Below are 15258 nucleotides of genomic sequence, written 5' to 3' on the forward strand. Positions count from 1 at the left end.
TGGTAATTAAGATTGTAAACACACTGGATAAGAAGTAAAGGTCATTGAACACATTTTCTAGCCTCCTTGAAAGCACATGAGGGAGGCGTTCTTGTCGTGGCTCAGTGGTAACAAACCCAACTGGTATCCATGAGGACGCAGGTTCAATCCCTGGCCTTGCTCAGTGGGTTAAGGATCCGGCGTTGCTGTGAGCTGTAGTACAGGTCACAGACGCACCTTGGACCTTGTGTTGCTGTGGCTGTGGGGTAGGCTGGCAGCTGTAGCTTCAGTTGGACCCCTAGCCTGGGAACTTCCATATGCTGCAGGTGCGGCCCTAAAAGGACAAAAAGAAAAAAAAAAAAGAAAGAAAGAAAAAGCAAGTGCTCATGGGAGATAGAGAGAATGCCCGCCGTAGTGTCAGCGGAGTGTCACCTGTGCAGAACACGATCTCTTTCTCTTTTTCTTTCTTCTAATCTTCGGCCACTCCTGTGGCACATGGAGGCTCTCAGGCCAGGGGTCAAACCAGAGCTGCAGCTGAGGCCTACGCCACAGCCACAGCCAAGACCATATCTAAGCAGTGTCGGCGACCAACGCCACAGCTTATGACAATGGTGGATCCTCAACCCACTGAGTGAGGCCAGGGATCAAACCCGAGTCCTCACAGATACTAGTTGGGTTCATTACCACTGAGCCACAAGGGGAACCCCCAGAACACTATTTCTTGAAGTTAAAATGTTTTGCCCATTCATTTAAAAACATGGAAGATAATATGAGAAAAAGAATATGTGTGTGTGTGTATATATATGTATATTACACATATATTACATATATACACACACACGTGACTGGGTCACTTTGCTGTACAGTAGAAATTGACAGAACACTGTAAACAAATCTAATGGAAAAAATAAAAATCATAAAATAAAAAAATAAAAATAAAAAATTCATTAATTAACATAGTTTCCTTTTGACTTGATATTAGATGTCTTCACTTAGCAAATATTAATTCTTGGCATTAAACCTTCATAAGAATATTTTTAAAAAATCTAAGTACATCAAATAAAAATTTTTGAAAAAGCTCTTTGGCACATAGGAAATATTTCCTTCCTAAGTGAAAACATTCAGTGAGTAAAACAGGCTGTTTTCCTGGGTACAGTACACCAGCAACATAATTACGAAGGAGCACTATCTCCACACAGCAACTCTTCCCTCTTCCATTTCTGGATTACCTCACATACCCTTTTCTGACCTCATCTGATTTCATATGACTTGGTACAATGATCAGAGCTAAGCAGACAGACCATAGTTTTCTATAAATAAAAAGAAATGTTTGTGCTTTGGTTCCAAATCCTTTTTGATGATACTATCCAAGCTATGGCTGTACACTTGGTTAATTCTTTTTTGGAACAGTTAAGATAACTTCCAGGTCCCTTTTCTGGATGACTCTGGGTAAAAGAGTCCTTCCCACTAAGTTAAGAAGGAATTAACTTTATCTAAATACACGGATTACCTTGCACTTCTTTGCCAACATGGAAATTCACCTTCTAGTTAGTGTTTCTTTTCACACAAGCTCAAAAGATAAGTCTAGAGCTGATTCCATTAAGCTTGACTTTAAATTACCTGGAAGGGCCTGGAGACCCAGGTACACTTAATGATTTCCCTGGCTATCACATCTTCCATTCAAATAAGTAGCAGATAGATCATAGACAGACAGACAGACAGACAGATGGATAGACTGATTCTGTACTAGAACCGGCGAATTCCATATTCTCCACGCTTCCATGGCTAGAGAAATATTAGTTATTTCAAAGCAACTTTACTATAGAATCTTGTCAAAGGCTTTTTAAACGTCTGAATAGTCACATTTACTGGTTTTCCTTTAGTTGTCATTAGACAGGCATATCTTCTTCTTCTAGCAACCATGCCGTATTTCCTCTTGTGTGTTATACTTGTTTGTGCTAGCTATCATACGGTATAGTTCAGATTCTAACCGCATATGCCTAGGATGGAAAGTATACGTGGCAACGGGCAGCCTCCGAAAACCCTCCTCAGGAACAAGGGTCCCACTGACAACCGGTCTATGGACACACTGTAAATCTGCTGCCAAACTGAAGGAAACTGGGGACTTAACTACATCTAATTTTGTTGACTTCATTTATAGAAAAAAAATGTATGCACACACATAATACATAAAATACACATGCACGTCAGTATACGCACATATATACATGTACATATTATTCTATTCGATCTCGTATGCCTAACGTGTCCATCTGAAGAATAGTTTGGAAATGGAAATCACTAACATCTAAATCCAGATCAAGGTTAAGAATTCACTGACGGTTTGCCCTGTCCATCCCTGAGGCAAAAGTTTGCTCCGTGATACCTCATGGTACTGTTTCAATAACTGGCTTTTTCTTCTTTTGTGTGTGATGGTTTTAGAGTATTTTGGTGATGGTTCAAATTCTCTGCTGGCCTGATTAATAAGCAAATTACTTATTAAGTACAAAACTTGAATGATTTATAACCAACCCTAAGGGCATTGATGTCCAGACTTCGGTCCATGTATTTCTTCTTTTCATATTTATCTCGAATAAATCCCTCGACAGCGCTGCAAAAAGCTGGTTAAGGATAAATCAAACAAATCTCTCTCCCAGCGCGACTACAAAAGGTCAATTTGTATCCCATGGACACTGTCCTCCTCCCTCCCCCCTCTTCCCCACGGGCTCCCGGGCTCTTCTTCTCCTACGGTTCCCCGATCAAAACCTTAAAATGCCCCCTTCATTGTTACTGCAGGAATTCAAAACTTCCTAGGATTTTCCTTCGGAGTAATGATAACAGAAAATGGGATTGGTCTTCCTTTTGACATCAGTGGAACCTGTGGCTGTTCTAGAATACAGGTAAAGCATTCAATTATCTATTTTAAAGCCCTTAGGTCAACAGGTCTTAAGCAAAGACACCTGAGTGCCCCTTAAAATTATAACTTCTTTGCCCTACTGCCAGATTCTCATCTGTGCGTCTTCTGCCGGGCCCCAAATCTGCATTTAACACATTCCACTTGCACCCTCCAAAAAGCAAACTCTAAGAAGATGGTCTGCAAAGTGCATTTTGAGACGCACTGCCTTCAGAGGGTTTGATTTTATGAGTTGGGTGCTATCCCCTTTTGAGGGCATCAGGGAAGAAAGTTATTAACTGGTCAACCACAGTTACTTCTTTCAGCCAGGACATATAAAAAGGCATTAAAAATGAATGGCACTTTTGCTGATTCAACACAGCATAATAAACTATTCTTTTTATCAAACAATAGTTTCAGAGATACAAAAAACTATTGGAGATGTCACCTTACGGAAGAATTCACAGTAAACCACTGCAGTCTTAATTCCCGAGAGAGACACTCTTCCAGCATTAGAAAGTACACATGTGCTTTCCGCGTGTCTTGGTTTCAGGAAAGAGGAAACACACATAAAGATGGCCCAGTTGGATCATGGATCTTGAACCTCTGTGACTCTCCCCAAACACCAAAAAACCACTCAGCCATCTAAGTTGCTCCAGAAAAGATACGGGTCTATTTGAGGTCGCCGAAAGGTTTCAGGCAGGTAGGCTTCATAAAGGCGGTTTGCCTTTCCATTCCCCATCTCTTGCATGCACTGCGATCAGACAGATGTGCAAAAAAGGGAATGTCAGGAAAGATTTGAAAAGCTTCTCACCCAAACGCACACTTTTACAACTGAAGAGCCAACCTAGAGAGTGGCAGAACCGGGATTTGAACCTGTGTGTTACGATTTCTAATCCGTGGTTCTCTCTACTCCCAACCACTGGCCCCCACAGCTGTCTTTCCTGCCACCTCCTTTCCTTTTACTGAAAGATTTGTCAGACAGGATACACTTAATTCGATAATTCAAGATCCGCTTTGAAAGTCCAAGGCATACAGCTGCCAATCAAAATGTCTACTTGGCAGGCAACCATCAGTGTCCAGTCAGGCAGGTGGTAATCTGGTATCACTACGGTTCTGAGTTTAGAGTAGTAATGAACCTATTATGCTCTATTGCCAATAAATGTGTTTGCCATCCAACTTCTGAAATACAGACTCCTTAACACTTGTGAGGGATTCGCCCCAAGATTAAAAAAAAAAAACAACGAAAAACAACGATGCTTCAAATTCCCAAGTACCTCTATGGCATGTATTTTTCCTTCATAAGATACAATAAAGTATAACTGAAAAATATAACTAAACATTTAGGCCTTTAGTGAATTTATACAACTAATCTAGAATAACCTCTAAAGCCATTTTCTGTTCAGAATCACCTCATTTCCAGCCCCAATTTTAGTAACTGGTTTTCTCTGGAGCCTGTCTTTTCTCCCCCCACAACTAGATTTTTTTTTTTTTTTTTTTTTTTTTTTTGGTCTTTTGTCTTTTTAGGGCCGTGCCTACAGCATATGGAGGTTCCAAGGCTAGGGGTCTAATTGGAGCTGTAGCCACCAGCCTACCCCACAGCCATAGCAATGCCAGATCCGTGCCCCTCTGCGACCCACACCACAGCTCACGGCAATGCTGGATCCTTATCCTACTGAGCAAGGCCAGGGATTGAACCCACAACCTCATAGTTCCTAGTCGGATTCGTTCCCGCTGCTCCAGGACGGGAACTCCTCACTTTATTTTTTAATTTTTTTGTCTTTGAGGAAAGAAATTGTTTTTGATTTACTTTAATAAGTTCCAGGGCAGGAGGAGGATAGAGAACAATGAAGGCACATCGAGGAGCAGGCTGAACTCACTCACTTAAGTGTCTCACTCCCAGCCCGTCAACCTAACAGCCAGTAAGATTCATATGTGCATTTTCGCAACAGAACATCATTAGACGTCTACGCATTGGAGGGGTTTGAGGTTTTTTTAAGTGAATATCTAAAACTACAAATGTTAGATCTGCAAATGACAAGGGTCTTCTAAACTTTTCAACTTTCCTTTATCTTCACCTCTGTGCCCAGAGTGAGCCTCTGGACCTACTTTCACACGGAAACGCGGGAGCAGCCGACTCGGTCGTGGGCTGTGTGAGTACCTGGATCTGTTCTTGGGTCCACTGGTCGAGGTTAACTGACTTGACCCTGGATATGTGCACCCCGAGGTTCCTGTGGATTCCAGCACAGCGGATGCAGATGAACACGCCAATGTTCCAGGAGGCCCATCGCGGCCCTGCGCAGGTGGGAACAGGGCAAAAAAGCACAGGTTAAGACAACATTCCAGACCCAAACGGAGGCATTTAGACCATAAGGTAACGTTTCTCCTAGAACATAAGTGAAAGAATTGTTACCGCAATACTTTTTTTTTTTAACTGGTTTCATTCATTCCTCCAAGAATCAGCCTTTTTAAAAGTGTTTTTAAGTGTATAGAGGATTTGTGTATAACTCCTACAGCTGTACACCCGCAACACCATCTAATTCCAGAGCATTTTCATCACCCCGAAAAGCTATCTCAAACCTATGAGCAGGCACTCCCCATTTCCTACCAACCTCCCCCTACCACTGGCAACAACTTTCTGTCTTTATAGATTTGCCAGTTCTGGACATTCATATCAATGGAATTATATAATATGTGGGCATTCATGTATGGAGCAGCTGTTTCCAATGTCTGATAATGTGAGCGTTGAAATGCATATATTGTAATACCATTACTTATGTTTTAAAAAAAAAATCCAAGGTGCACAGTGCGCAGTCATGTTGCATTCTACTTAGTGTCTCACATGGACAGCCCTCTCTCAAGGAGCTTTTCAATGGTGGTGAGGCCTGGATTCAGTTTTCCTGCTAGGAAAAAAGACACAGACATGCCATGCCAGGTCAAGGCTTTGCCTGAAATTCAAAACGTGCTTATTCTCCCCACCCCACCAGGCCTATAAAATATGCATCCAGCTTAACGTAACAGGATCCTTCCCCCTTGGGCTGATGTTCCTATTTTACCCAGAACTATCTGGATTCAAGATTGTTGAATAATAAAGATGCTTCCTGCAATAAAAATCTCAGATATATATTTTAATAAAAATCTGTTACATAATCTCCCATCCCCTGCCAGCTCTTCTCACCCCAGTAATCACTCTGAAAAATTTTCAAACTCCTCTTCCTAATTTTTATACAGGATAAAAGTGACTTACTTTTATATGACACCTGCCAAAAACTTACTAAAATATCACTAATACTTCCTTCTCCATCAAACCACTAGGCAGAAATTTATCACATAAAATGAGCCGGATGTCAAAGTTAGAGGTTGTGATAAAGAGGTGAAAAGATATTAATTGATTTTCTACAGAGATAAACAGGAACAAAGGACACAAGATGTCAGTTCTGCTGGCTAGAGACAATCATTTGGTTGGTCTGCAGGTTTGACAGCAGTTTTAATGCAGGAATGCTAGGGTAATACGGCAGAAAATTATTCCTATAAAGTTGAATCCACAATTACTATAAATAAGAATGCAAAATTTGGACAAAGATATCACTTAGACATTACGCCAAAAACTGCAAACACAGAAGGCGCGAGTCCTTCTTACAACCACCAGGTGGTGTTCTCTGCCTGAAATTTTATCCCAATACCCTCTTATTACCATAATCTTGAGAGGCTCAGATTTATCTTCTAAAAAGACCCTCAGGGAGTTCCCATCGTGGCTCAGTGGTTAACGAATCTCACTAGGAACCATGAGGTTTCGGGTTTGATCCCTGGCCTTGCTCAGTGGGTTAAGGATCTGGCGTTGCCGTGAGCTGTGGTGTAGGTTGCAGACACGGGATCCGAGTTGCTGTGGCTCTGGCGTAGGCTGGTGGCCTTGGCTCCGATTCGACCCCCTAGCCTGGGAACCACGGGAGCAGCCCAGGAAATGGCAAAAAGACAATAAATAAATAAACAAACAAATAAATAAAAAGACCTTCAGTCCCTTCAAATCCCCAGACAGATTTGCACAGTAGATCTGCCATGTGGCTAATGAACACGCAGACGACGCACATGCTTCTTTCAGTGGCCGGGAGTTACATACACACAAAACGAACAATCTAAACAGATGTAGGCGTATAACTCCCACAGCTGCATACCCGCAACACCATCTAATTCCAGAACATGCTTCCTGAGGATGCTGTGTGTCTATTTCAGGTCATAGTTTTCATAAAGGGACTCAGATAAAATACATTAGTTACATAGGATGAAAAATGGAACCAAAAGTTAAAATTTCATGTTTCTTTACCATTTTGCCCTTTGTTCTAGATTCCAGAACTTGTGATAAGATAGTTAAAATTATATTTGTTTGCTCAAAATCAGAAGCTAAAAACACTAATTAAATGTTAGGTGTTTGCTTCTTGGCACTTCAATCAGGAGAAGGTGATTCCCAAACGTGTAAGCTACTGTCACTGTGGAATTTCTCCAGGTCCCATTTCGAGTATTTAAAGCCCCTTTGCCTTGGAGGAACATAAGACTGAGTCCTGCTGTTCTGGAGCCACTAACAAGGCCTCAGTTCAGAAACACAGGCAGTAACATTTTCATGAGGTCTGAGGAAAGCCTCCTCTATCCCTCTCATGGCCTTTGCCCAGGGAAATACCGATAGTTCTACCTCAGACACAGTCTCTTTTAGTTTTAAGCCACTAGATTTATTAATCGATAACTGCATGTTCCTTAAAGGTTTCTGAAATTGGACAAAAGGAAAAGACAACAGAGACAGTTGCTCATACGGCTGAAATTATGGGAAAATGGTGTTGTTATTAAAAGCATAATCTTGGCAACTAGCAAATAAACTTAGGGTTGATGGTCAGCTTTATCAATAACCAGCGGTGTGACCTTCAGAGAAATACTTAAACTTCCTAAGCCTCCGTTTCCTCAAAATTCGTAGAGTAATACTCGCAGCGCTTAGAATAGGGAGGGTAACAATAAAAGAGAGCTACACATGAGAACATGGTACAGAGTGAGATTCCAGAACGCATTTCCCATTCACCTCCACTGACAAGGCATGTTAACGCATAGATACGCATCCCGACACGACGCAATACCACGGAATGCTGCTGGTCAGACAAGAACACGAGTTCCAGTCCTAAAAGGTCAGAACCAGAATCAAGTGGCGGAAGAGCAGTAAGAAGAAATTTACCCTGGATCCAATTTCAAAGTCTTCTAGCAAACGTGAAATTTGAAGCAGCTTCTTTGATCCCCCTCAAAATATTCCTTGAAAATGCACGCCCTAGCCCCCCCCACCTGTTCCCCTTTTCTGTTATACACGCCCACCCTGCCCTTGCACCCCACACGCCTCCACTACACACACAAAGGAAGGCAGAAAGCTGACATCCTGACGTGCCTGGATTCACAGTACCCAGGGTTGCTGCTCCAACGCCAGCCTACTTCAATACGGGATCCGTGCAGAGCTAATCCAATTGTTCCATACGTCTTGGTCACGGCAACCACGGAGAAGATGTAACAGCTATCATTTTGGAGTTGAAAGTGGACAGAGACTTTGAGAGGCAATATTCTGAACCATTTTGAAAGCAAAGAGGATAGGCATTGACACACACTGGTAGTGATTAGCACAACAGAAGAACAAGGTCATGGCTGAGTGAATATATTCAACAGGGGCCTAGGAGCAGGCTCAGGAAGCATTAAGCAGTATTAAAATTAACAAATGATCATCCTGCAATAAGGGACCAGTAAAAATGAAAGTATATGGATTTGGCTAATCTGTCAAGAAATCGGCTGTAGTTAAGTACCAGCCTGGCATCAGGGAAATCTGGGCTGACACGGACCAGCTGCATGCCTTTTGACAAGTCCTCTAGGGCTTATTTCCCCGTTTGTAAAATGGAAAGTATATAAATGTGAATCCAGTTTACATTCAGCTACTGTACAGCTTCTACAAAACTGAGTAACTACTGATGCCTGGCTGTCAATTTCCCTTGCTGATAAAACTTCTCCTACCACCAGAGCTGCTAGGCGTCGAAGGGTTCTGGGCTCGAGAAGTCAGCCCAGGGAAGAGAACCAGCGTCATGGATGGCCTGAAGCTACTATTATAATTACAAACCATTGATCTCTAACCCCTGGAGTCCCAAAAAGTAAACGTTGAGGGAAAAACAAATTGACAAATCAATGGATACCCACAGGTAGACTTGCCAGCATCATGGAGCTGTTGAAAAGCTCTTTGACAGGCAGGGACAAGGAAAGGAGAGAAATTCTCTTCCGTCTTCCATCCACGCTCTGTTGAATCTATCTTGGAAACTTTCCTAGACTCTATCCATTTCTACCTAGGCCTCCTCATAGCTCACCTATAAGCATTCAAGATTCCCTAATTCAGAGAGCTCACAGGCTAACAACTAATTGGTCTCCAGACTCCATCAGAATAATCTCTCTAAAACACAAATCTCTACAGGTCAGGCCCCCAAATATAAATCTTTCATGTCATCTCCAGTATAAAAGCGAAAATGTAGGAGTTCCCATCATGGCGCAGTGGTTAACGAATCCGACTAGGAACCATGAGGTTGCGGGTTTGATCCCTGGCCTTGCTCAGTGGGTTGCTGTAAGCTGTGGTGTGCGTCACAGACACGGCTCGGATCCTGTGTTGCTGTGGCTCTGGCGGAGGCCGGTGGCTGCAGCTCCGATTCAACCCCTAGCCTGGTAACCTCTATATGCCGCGGGAAGCAGACCTAGAAAAGGCAGAAAGACAAAAAAAAAAAAAAAGTGAAAATGTAAACTGGTGCAAATTTTCTTTCTTTTTTTCCTTTTTTTGCTTTCTACGGCCGCACCTGCAGCACATGGAGGTTCCCAGGCTAGGGGTCAAATCGGAGCTACAGCTGCCGGCCTGCACCACAGCCACAGTAACTCGGGATCCAAGCTGGGTCTGTGACCTACACCACAGTTCATGGCAACACCCAATCACCGACCCACTGTGTGAGGCCAGGGATCGAACCCGCATCCTCATGGATACTAGTCAGATTCGTTTCCACTGCACCACAACGCGGGCTCTGGTGCAAATTTTCTGAACGGCATATCCCAAATTTAGCTCTCAATCTCCTGCCACAGAAACTGCTCGTCCTCCATTCTTCTCCATTTCAGTCAATCACACCTCCACCCATTCAAATGCATCAGTCCAAAATTTATACATCTTTCCTTATACGTCTCTCCTCAACCACCATATCTATCCCATCACCAAGACCAAACACCTCTCTCAAATCAGTATCTCTTCTCTCCATCCGAAATGCTCATTCTCTAATCCAAAGTCACCAGATCTCTCAGACTGTGTAATAACCTAAATAATGTCTCTCCACTTTTATATTCCCTTATCCTTCAAACTTAGACCAAAACCATTCTCCACAAAAGAGCCAGCTTGAGCTCTTAAAGAAGCAAACGGGATCTTGCCACTCAGCCACTTAAAAATCCTTCCTGTGGAAGCCTTGCTTCTATCACCGCTGGATGAAAGAACAAAATCCTTAACACGGTCTCCAAGGGCTTAGCGATCTGGCCTGGGGCTACTTCCCCAGCCTCTCAGCGCCAATCATACCAGCCTTCTTTCATTTCCTCAAAACGCCAACATGTTCCTTACGTAGGGCTTTTTTTTGGCCTTTGTACACGCTGCTCCCAGCAGCTCTTTCCCAGCCACCATCCACCCCTTGCAGCCTGGTCAATTCCTATGTATCACGAAGGTCTTAGCTGAACAGTTTCTTCCTCAAGGGAATCCTTCCTTGGTCCCCCATCTAAACCAGGTTTTAGTCCCTCTTCCATCTTTTCTTCTGGTTTTTACGTTCATTACAGAAAATTTCAAACACACAGAAGCCAAGTATAATTAACCAGCAGGTCCAGCAATGATCATCCTCTGGCCAGTCTTATTTCAGCTGTACTCCCACACATTCAACTCCCAACTGTGGAGTACTTTGAAGCAAATCCCAAATATGGTACCATTTCATATGTGTATACTTTGATACATATCTCTAAAAATAAGGACTTTTTAAAGGTTATAAACTTGCATTTACCCTCGACCTTTTCTAAGTTGTACTATACTTTATCGTACATTTGTTTGTGTGACGGCTGAATGTGTCTTTTCCACCATAAGTGCCCCGAGAGCAGACACAGATCAGTGATGTTCGCTGTCACGTTCCCAGAGCACAGTTCCTCACACACAGCAGGGAGGTGAAATCTGTTTAAAAATTAATTAAAAATAAGTAAATCCTTTGAAACCCCTCCCCCACCTCTTGTAAGAATTCATGGGGGAAATAACAGGTCAGGTACACAAAGAAATATTCATTAACATAGTATAATAAGGTTCTAACAAAAATTAGAACTATGATATCACTACACAATTAGGGAAAAGATTTTGTAGCTCTTTATTTAATATAGAAACATGTCCATGTTATATTACTTATAAAATCCAATTTTAAACAGTATACACAGAACCATTTTTGTTTAAGAATGGGAATAAATATATATGTATGTACAGAAAAACTGTCTAGAAGAATATATGTAAAATATTAAAAGCTATTATTTCTGGGTAGTGGGATTGTGAAATATTTATTTTCCTTCTTTTTTTTTTTTTTTTTTTATCTTTTTGTCTTTTCTAGGGCCTCACCCGCACTGAGGGAGGCCAGGGATCAAACCTGCAACCTCATGGTTCCTGGTCAGATTCACTAACCACTGAGCCACGACAGGAACTCCTATTTTCCTATCTTTTTAATATACTCTGACTTTTTTGCAATTAACTTGTATTACTTTTGTAATGAGAAAAATCAGTACAGATATTTTAGAAACAAAACACAGCCATCCATGGCTCCTTACTGGCTGTGGGATAAGTTGAAACTCCTTAGCACGACAATAAAGCCTTTTAAGAGCTTGTGCTTTGCATGCGATGTTAAGCCATCATTCTGAAACGTGTCCTGACTCACACCTCTTTGCCTACACCTTCTTCCTACCAGGAATGGCTTTCTCCCCCATTCCCTGCTTGACAAACTTCAAAATCCAGTCCAATGTCACCTCGTCCATCCATGAGGCCCTCAGTGAAATAAACTTTGACCTTCCTTATGCTAATAGTTCACTGCATGCTTTGCTCTTCCAATACTTAATATCTTATTACAGTTGTTTACAAGTCTCTCTTACCCTAAACAGACTCACAGCTCCAGAAGGCAAGGACCACATCCCTTCATCATTTATCCCGAACACTTAGCACCATGCTTGCAAACAGTATATACAAAATAAATATTTGTTAAAAGAAGTTACGAATTACCAAGATAAAAGTATACAATTTTTTTTCCTGTTTTGCGAAATGAAGGGAGAAGAAGTTTTCAAACACCCTAAAGATAAAGATATTATACAGAACTGGGATTAGGTCATTCTGGTGAGGCTCCAAAGACAGAACTGGCACCAATGAGTAGAAGTTGATTTTAGCACACTCTGGAGAAGAATTTCCTAACGAAGGCTGCGTGAAAACAAACGCAGCACAACCAGCAATGGTGGAATAGCAGTAAGTACCAGCGCTCAAGCAGAGACTGGATGATCAACTTTGAGGGATGGTAGAGAAATGATCCCTGTGCAGTGAGTGGGGAAAACCAGGAGCTTCGACTCCTACGGTTCTATTAGCTGATTGGTAGGAAATTCTTAGGTCTCTCCTGACTGAAATTCAATGGTTCTGAAAAATGCAGTGTGAGATGACCTATGACGATGTTAGGTCTTGATGAACCTAAAAATCTGAAATCAAATTCACTTCATGGAGCCTATGACCGGCACTGAAAGCTGGCTTAAATGTGACAGACACATGAGGGCAAACCTAAACTGGCACACTCTGCTTTGAAAATAGAGGCAAATTTCTCTTGGACTTGGCCTATCATTAACTCCAACATGAAATTTGGGAATCAAAGTGAAGAAGAAGCGGTGTTTGTTTTAAGTACAATTCTATTGCTACTAACTCAGTTCCACCATCACCTCCCTTCAACCCCTGACTCACTACAAACAACACACAGAAACACCAGTGCCATCTGGGAGGAATTAAGTAGGGCTACTCAGAGGTATGTTTACCAGCCTATTTCCAACTACACAAAAGAGAATTCATCTAGTTCCCTATTCCAAAATAACAATAAACTCGACTTCTGTAAGTACAAACATTTTAAGGAACCATGAGACCAAAATGAGAGCTTACTCAATCAACCTTTCCTCTCAGAATGCTCTGCAAGAGAAGTCCCTTTCCATCCGGTCCATCTTGCAAGACTGCTGTTTCCTTCTGTCAAAGAGACACTGTGCACATTTATACACTTGAAAAAAAAAACAGAAGTTAAGCTTTTTAAATGTTTGAAACAAAGCAAACTGAAAGATTTCTGAGACTGACTAGAGAATAAAGGGAAATACTGCACCAGGAAGTCGAAAATGGGAAAATGGGAGATGAAGGACTGTTAGAAGTCGCTGAGTCTCACATCCTGCTGAATGCGATCCCTTGGTGCCTCTCAGAAGAGCTGTGGTACTAAGTCAGTTATGTACCATTTCGAAAGGAAGGTCATTCTACCACTGGATGGCACTAAATCGTGGAGATGCCTTGCTTACACTTAGTCCTCTAATCTGCCTTCTTAACCATTTTTACCTCCTGGTGCCACTTCTATACTCTTCCCATACTTATATACAGTAACAGAAAATGCAAGATAATGATCTGGAGATTCTAGCGGGAGAGAGCAGCTTATTCACACATGCAACCAAAGTACAAGCCAGCTGAGTCAACTTAATCTAAGAGGTCAATGACTGAACAGATAGATGTAGCAAACAGATTGCTATGACATCAGCGGAGATGAAGCAAAGCAACACTATCTTCCTATTAGGTAACCAGAAAAAGGAGCTTAGTGAAGTAGAACAGGGCTAAGCACTCACTGATGAAATAATTAGTCGGTCGACATCTAAACTTATTTTAGCAGTTTATTTTATTTTCAAAACTTATTTATTTTTGGAGTTCCCCTCGTGGCTCAATGGTTAATGAATCCGACTGGGAACCATGAGGTTGCGGGTTCAATCCCTGGCCTTGCTCAGTGGGTTAAGGATCCGGCGTTGCCGTGAGCTGTGGTGTAGGTTGCAGATGCTGTTCGGATCCTGAGTTGCTGTGGTATAGGCCGGCGGCTACAGATCCGATTTGACCCCCTAGCCTGGGAACTTCCATATGCTGCGGGAGCAGCCCAAGAAATGGCAAAAAAGCAAAAAAAATTATTTACTTTTGGCCATGCCCACAGCACGTGGAAGTTCCTGGGGCCAGGGATTGAATGTGTGCCATAGCAGCAACCCAAGCCACTGCAGTGACAACACCAGATCCTTAACCCTCTGTGCCACAAGGGAACTTCAGCAGTCAATTCTAAATGCCTTTCTCTAAAGACATTAAAGCTGTAACACTAGGAAATCAATAGGGAAGCGGACTGGGGACCAGTGAGAGCAAGGGGACAGACGACATCTTTCTCTGGTTAGCGGCCCTCATAGACAGTGCATCTACCTTGACTTTGATCTGCTCTGGTACCACAAAATTAAATACAACTGAAAAAGCACCTACAGAAAGGAATTAAGTCTAAAACAATAAAACAGCTAAAGGGGCCAGGGCCAAAACAAGGCACATGTCTCTACCTGGCTGTAGCAGCTTTCTCAGCTTCTCTATATACTGGCTCTTCACACTCTCTAAAGCCTAGGAAAGGCAGTACTTTCTCTGAACCAGTCCAGTAATGTGCTTATACATACCTCACATCATTTACCTGGCTCCTGCTAGCCACAGAACTAAAGTTATGGGTTACCTAAGCTATGCCACTAATCAGCGGTATGACTTTAGACAAATCAATTCACTTCTCTGACAGTCAATTTCCTTACCTAGATTAGATTCTTTCTTCCTTTCTTTCCTTCTATTTTGTTTTATTTTATTTTTGCTTTTTAGGGCCACATCTGCTGCAAACGGAAGTTCCCAGGCTAGGGGTCAATTAGACCTGCAGCTGCCGGCCTACACCACAGCCACAGCAACGCGGGATCCAAGCTGTGTCTGCAACCTAGACCACAGCTCACAGCAATGCCGGATCCTTGACCCACTGAGCAAGACCAGGAATCCAACCTGCATCCTCACGGATACTAGTCAGGTTCATTACCACTGAGCCATAAAGGGAACTTCCTAGATTAGATTATTTCTAAAATCTTCCTCTTCTAAAAGATAGTAATAGTATCTCTAAAATTTATTAAACTACTCCAAAAAGACTAAAGGAAGCTATTTAACTTTTGGTAAATGTAGCTCCGCATCAGTCTCATTTTCCTTACTGTATTATCAGACAGTAAGGATTTACTGTGGGTTAGGC

General features: G+C 42.2%; 1 protein-coding gene across 6 annotated transcripts in view; it reads right to left on the reverse strand.

The window, feature by feature from the left end:
- The window catches only part of SMAP2 (small ArfGAP2), a 48700-nt gene that overhangs the window by 12868 nt on the left and 20574 nt on the right, over positions 1 to 15258 (reverse strand). For 4 of the 6 annotated variants that reach the window (XR_014804776.1, XR_014804775.1, XM_005665520.4 and 1 more), the window contains 3 exon segments: positions 5034 to 5167; positions 3541 to 3626; positions 2512 to 2590 (listed from right to left, as the gene is read on the reverse strand). Coding sequence is in view for 4 of the 6 variants with exons in the window: in XM_005665520.4 (XP_005665577.1) it covers positions 2512 to 2590; positions 3541 to 3626; positions 5034 to 5167 (299 nt within the window). In the remaining 2 variants the exon portion in view is untranslated. 6 annotated transcript variants of the gene reach the window in all.

This window comes from Sus scrofa, chromosome 6 (assembly GCF_054392235.1).
Source record: "Sus scrofa isolate SSC_HxYL_T2T_F1_AM1 chromosome 6, Sscrofa_HxYL_maternal_Yorkshire_Landrace_v2.0, whole genome shotgun sequence".
In the NCBI taxonomy this organism is placed as follows: Eukaryota; Metazoa; Chordata; class Mammalia; order Artiodactyla; family Suidae; genus Sus; species Sus scrofa.